The sequence below is a fragment of the Toxotes jaculatrix genome, chromosome 2 (assembly GCF_017976425.1).
Source record: "Toxotes jaculatrix isolate fToxJac2 chromosome 2, fToxJac2.pri, whole genome shotgun sequence".
NCBI lineage: Eukaryota > Metazoa > Chordata > Actinopteri > Toxotidae > Toxotes > Toxotes jaculatrix.
The window spans coordinates 28,967,688-28,973,687 of NC_054395.1; the positions used below are offsets into that span (position 1 = coordinate 28,967,688).

Here is a 6,000-nt window from a genome sequence, read left to right on the forward strand (position 1 = left end):
AAAGAACTTTATATATTTTATCTCTGTGTGAAGTTAAAGGACAATAAAACAGATCAAAACTAACAGAGTTTAATGACAGCTCACAAGTATTTGGTTTCTTTTTAAAAACAAAAAAGCTCATTAATTTCCTAAAACATCTGGTCGCTGTAGTTTTTATAAAACATGGGTGCATTTGTTGGGGAGTTTTCAGTGGCGAATTATTGCTCAGTTGTCAGTTGTTCTACTGATTATTTCTGGCAGCAGGACGATGTGTGTGGGACTAAGTAAAAATAAACGACAGTGACCGTTTTTAACAGTGGAGCTCTGTGGAAGAGTAAGAGAGGAATAAGATATATCAGGTTACACAGTTAACACTTGTTAGTAAGAGTTATTCACTTTTGCTTTTGGTCTTTTTTTTTTTATTGACAATAATAAGAAAAATATATAATGTCACCAGGTGTAGGAGTCCAGATTGTTTTTAAATAAACAAATGCTCCGATGTTTTATGGTTTTTTATCTTTATCTGTTCACAAATTTAGTCTGTCAGCCACCATTTTTCCTTCTCTTTAGCTGTGAGCTGTGTGAGTGGTTCATGGATGATCAGGGCGGAAATATGAAGAGAAACTAAACTGAATAAACATGATTTATGTAGGGAAAATAAACAAGCAAGAGTCGGGTATTAGTAACAAGACTCTGCATTGGCAATGTTTTTCCCTTTTTTTTAACTTTAGCAGTTCCTCAATTTACTTTCCAGAAAATGAACTGTATTATGATGATATGATATATCAATATTACACATAGCGCCACAGAGGATTTTGTTCACCCACTCCTCCGTCGTGCACAGCAGAAGCACCATATGACAAACCAGATTGATTCTTCACATTTTACCCAGCGTCCATTAAAGTCTGTTTTAAGGGGACATGAAGACTGAATTTGAGCCTTGACTTTGATCCAGACACAAAAGCACAAATCCAGGAAGCTCAACAGAAGAAAAACAGAATAAAATTGCATTTTTTTTTTCCAGAGAGTTGACGTGGGGGCAGCGGTATCTTAATGCCGCACCATGACGCATGTCAACTCACAGTGACACATGTCATCACTGTCACGCTGTGTGTTTAAGAGTCATGACAGAGAAAACAATTCAGATGTAGGTGTTTTGATGCCGCTGGGTTACGTTGCCCTTTATTCTTCATAATGAATTATAAATGTGATTACTGAGGTAAACAAGTTTTAAATCTTCACAGCTTCCAGTCCGGTTGATCTATATCCTAAAATAGTTGTAGTGATGACGGATGCTTGTTGTTTATATTTCGCTGTATCTCTGACAAGGCAATCATACAACAAATGGAGACTGTTAGGTGTATAATGTGTCTCTGTTACTCCCACTACAAAGCAAATATTTTTCATCACCACGCAGGCTGTTTGCAGCAGAAGGAGTCACCTATGTAAATGTCAGCCTGTCATGAAGTTGCTGTGCTCACTATAAAAAATGCAAAACAGATGTTTGAATCTAGGACACTAACTATGCAAAACAATGGTTTGCGTACACAATGGAAACTGAGAAAGAAAGAGTGCAGGAAAAGAGGAGTCACACTTCTCTGAATGCTTCTGTGTCAGCTAATCCACGGGGAAAGAAAAGCAAAAGTTTGAAAACAGGGTGTGTGAGGTTTTCTCTCTGCAAATGATGCTGCCTGTTGTGTCTTCCCTGCAGACCACCTAGAGCAGGCGGATATGAGACTGACTGAATCCATGTTAGAGTCGCCATCTGGGCAGCAGAGAGAGGAAATCCCAACGTCGCCACCTGTCCTCCAAACAAACGCAGCTCCAGACATGACCACCACCTCCTCAATCTTAAAGTGCTCTCTGTCTTTACGGTCAGAAATTCCCTGGGGTGTAAAACACAAAGGTGAAAATGTGAGATGACACAATTTCTACAATAGCATTTACATCATAGTCCACTAACCTCTGACCTCTTGTAGTTGCGTACTGACAGGCGTGACAGTCTCAGAGGAATGCAAAGAAACAAAATGCCTCAAACGTACTTCTGAAAAAAAAAAAAATTAAAAAATTTAAAAACTACGTTATTGTCTTAAAACTGCTGCCACCAGCCAGTATATACTGTACGAACACTGAAGCAGCTATGTAAATGTAAATAATGGAATATTAAGGTTTTTTTCTTAAACACCTCGTCTGCCCTTTCATACACCAGTATAAAACCAAGCTGAAGTTGTCAGGGTTTACAGGAGAATTTTTTTGTACTTTTACTACACATTTGTATTATTTACATCCTAATCTGCTACACCCCGTAGTGTTAATCAGGAAGACACTGTCACCAACACACACACACACTGACCAGTCAGTCTCACTCAGCAGAATGTTTTTGTCACGAAAGTAACTCGAAAGTAAAAAAATGCTGTCTCTGTTTATACTGAAAAACTAATCAGGTGTTTCTCGTGTTGTGGAGATGAGACGCTTGTAGATGTAGGCTAATCAGAGGGGGTTTTTTTATTGTTTTTCCCAGAAGAGAATCAGAAACACTTTATTGGCATGTATGTTACACATATAAGGAATTTGACATGGTGTTGTTGGTGCAAAAAAGAAGAAGAAGAATTGGACTGACAAGTCACATAACACACTCAAGTGAAATTACTTACTATAATTGTTATCAACCCTGATTTCACCAGGCAAAAAGGTCTGGAAGGTCATTTCAGGGACTTTGCTGAAAATATCAAATTTCTCTGCTTAAATCTCACTATTTTGGGTGTAAATATAAAGTATAGGTACTGGAGGTTCAGTTGGTGAGCGAGCACGATATCCTCCTTCTTAACCCAAGTGTGACTATTCACAGTTGATTTCATGGGAACAACCACCACGGCCGGTTAGCACACGTGATCACTTGGTTTGTATCGGCAGCTAAGAACAGTGGTTCGTAACGTTTTTCGGTCAGACAAGCTGTCAGAGTGGTTTCAGTTGTTGGTCTTTAAAAACGTGTTTACAGTGTGTAACTGTAGATTAGTTAGGAGATGTTTTGTCTGGCTGTAAAAATGCCTTTTAGAATATGGCACTAAGGATACAAGAGTCCGTGTGTAGCTTTCGCTGTAGTTCTCCATGGGCAGTGCCATGGTGTCTGTGAGCTCATCGGAGGTGGACATGTAGCTGAACACTCTTAGAAGTAAAACTTCTCTTAAACCGTGCAGTAAGTGTATTGCAGTTTCTTCATAGGTTTTTCTTATTAGCTTTTTCTGTTTTTTTGTAAAAAACCATTTAGATCCTGAGACTTTCAAACGTGTAGATTCAAAATTCTCACGATTCCCATTAATATCAGTCAGACATGAGCAGGCTCTGTTCTGTACAGTTACTGAGAATTATAGGTTTTGTTTGTTTGTTTTTTCACATACCTTCTTCATCTATAGTTTCAAGTATGTGTGTGAAAGTTTGTCAGATTAACAGTGATTGGCTGTAGAATAGACATTTTTCCGTGCTCAGCTCACAGCTGTCGATTATCAGAGCCTGGACAATACTTTTCTCCTTTTCTCAGTTTCACTTCACCTTTCAAAAGTCAGTCACATTTTCACCTCTCTGTTTCCCCCCACAAGACCTGCATAGTTTGAAACATGTCTCAAAAACAGATTACGCCCAAAGTTTCAAGACAAGTCAGTGTCTACAGAGTGTCTCTGAGATGTTCTGTATTTTAAACTTTTGGGTTTTTTTTTTGGTTTTTTTTTTGCTCGTGTACAACAACCAAAACATTTTTCAGTCCCAATGGGAGAGGATGCGGTTACAGGTAACGTCTGTCAAAAATCGCGAGGACAGAGGACTCAGGCAGTTGGTTCCAATCTCCTCTGAAAGGCGTCACATTTTTCTAAGATTTCTCATAAAAAACCAAAAAAGTTGCTAAACAAAAAGGAAGGAAGGAAATAAAACAACAAGCTGAGTCGACACAACAAAAGACAAGCGACAGCATTCAATCCAAATGAGCCTAATTCTGTCAGCAAGACTGAAACCAACATTCCTCAGAAACAAGTGTACCCTCCTGATGAAGGATTTCTACTACTGTACAGGGAGATTAACATGTTGTATGTATGCTTACTTGAGACATTTTGCGACCTGGATATATTTGAAACTGAAATCTGATTGGATCCATGATGGCTCCGCCAAACGGCCGATCAATAACCCCCCAACAAAATGACCACATTAGGTTAAACTGATTGATAGTGAACAAATGAGAAAGGTTGCAAAATGGCTGCTGTAAAGTTGTCTATAGGAGGATTTGTGTAACAGCACTGGGAAGATGAAGTCGGCGTCTTATTTAGGTCCCATCCACCCTCCACTATCACCTCTACTCCTGGTGAGGAGGATGCAGTGGAGTTGAACCAGAGAATGTATGATCCCCTCTGTAAAATACACCCAGCAGCTCCTCTTGCTGATGTTAATGCCCCCGCCCTACACACACACACATACACACATATATACCAAACACTGAGAACTGCTGTTTCACCATAAAAGCCCTCCTAGAGAAGGTTGTGCCCTGGCAACCTTGGGGCCCTTTTAATGTGAAACTGATGGAGGAAGTGTTGAGTTTGTGTTAACAGCAGACGACTGCAACAACAACAATGAACATGACAATCACTTCACTCAGTCACTTCACAAATGATTAAAATTGTTACGCTTGTACACACACACACACACACACACACACACACACACACACACACACACACACACACACACACACACACACACACACACACACAGCCTTCGTAATGACGAAGTTAGGAGAGAACAGAGGTTCTGCTAAAAACCCCAGTCTGCTGTCGGACTTGGTTGGAGTGCAACTTCAACCAATTTTCCACTAATGAATTGACCAACAATCGGCTGTTTGAACCTTCACCTTTTACGGTCACTTGTACGTCGGAGGCCCAGCTGACAAACAAGCTGACAAGAATAGAAAAACTGAATGTGAAAATTGAAGTCAGGTGTCTCGTCCGTCCTCGGACATGAAATCACCGAAACGCTCATAAAGTGACAAGTCAAAAACTCTAGACGATGAAATAGGATAATGGATAAACCACCATCACACTCACAACCGATTCCAAAAAGGAAGCATTTAAGCCCCTTTTCCCCTTTTAGCAGCAGTTTTAGCAGAGCTTACGTTCCTGAAGTGAGTCTTAGTTTGAAAAATCCTGCAGACTGGGCTGTAGATGTAAAGTTCTGGTTTCAGTGGAGCCGCCATGACTCTCGTCTGTGTACAATACTCGATATTTGTCCATCTGTGATCATACTGCCCTCAGCTTCAGGAGTAATGTAGAGGGTGGGGCTGGTGGGGTGGGATGGGGCGGGGGGGGGGGGGGGGATTAAAAAGTATTGTGTTCTGTATTATAATTCTATATGTTCTCAAGAGGTTTTGAACATTGCTAGTTTTCTGTAGCTTTTATCACCACCAGTTGAACCAAGTTTTTATTCTTGCTTTATTTTTTAGTTATTTTTTCTTTTTTTTTGTTTTGTTTTGTTTTATTTTGTTTTGTTTTGTTTTGTTCTCCCTTCTGTGACATGAAGGTGAAAACAGATGCCATCTATCATCTCTAAAATATTGTGCTCTTTCTGTCTCTCCTTGTGTTGTGAAAGGTTTTTCTTGTGCTTGATCAAGTTCATGACAGGAAATTAAAATTGTTACAACTTGACACTGTTTAATTTTGCCGTCTTCATTAGCACTGACATGCTAAACACATTCTTTGCTGTGATCCGACTGAATTGATCACACTGTCTAAGCTTGGTTTTGTTTTTTCTGAACATTGACAAAATCTGGGAGACGCCGTCCTACTTCTGCTGGAATTTATTTTTAAAAAGATATCCTTAGAAAAAAGACAAACCAAAAACTAAACACCCACCAACCAAAACTGATACTGAAACTCAGACAAGCATGCGGGCTATTATTAGATCCGCATACAGCCTCTGATTGACAGGGTCATGTTTCTGAGTGAGGGATTGCATAAGCACACAAAGCAAGTAGTTGTACTGTTT

The 6,000-nt window shown here is 39.6% G+C and overlaps 1 protein-coding gene across 1 annotated transcript in view; it reads left to right on the forward strand.

Moving 5' to 3' along the window:
* Nucleotides 1-5,660, forward strand: part of LOC121187394 (cryptochrome-1-like) — a 28,397-nt gene extending 22,737 nt beyond the window's left edge. Inside the window, exon 15 of the mRNA XM_041046611.1 lies at nt 1,691-5,660. Within this exon, the coding sequence (XP_040902545.1) occupies nt 1,691-1,699 (9 nt within the window). The 3' untranslated portion in view covers nt 1,700-5,660. The remainder of the gene's footprint in view (nt 1-1,690) is intronic.
* The last annotated feature ends 340 nt before the right edge of the window (nt 5,661-6,000 follow it).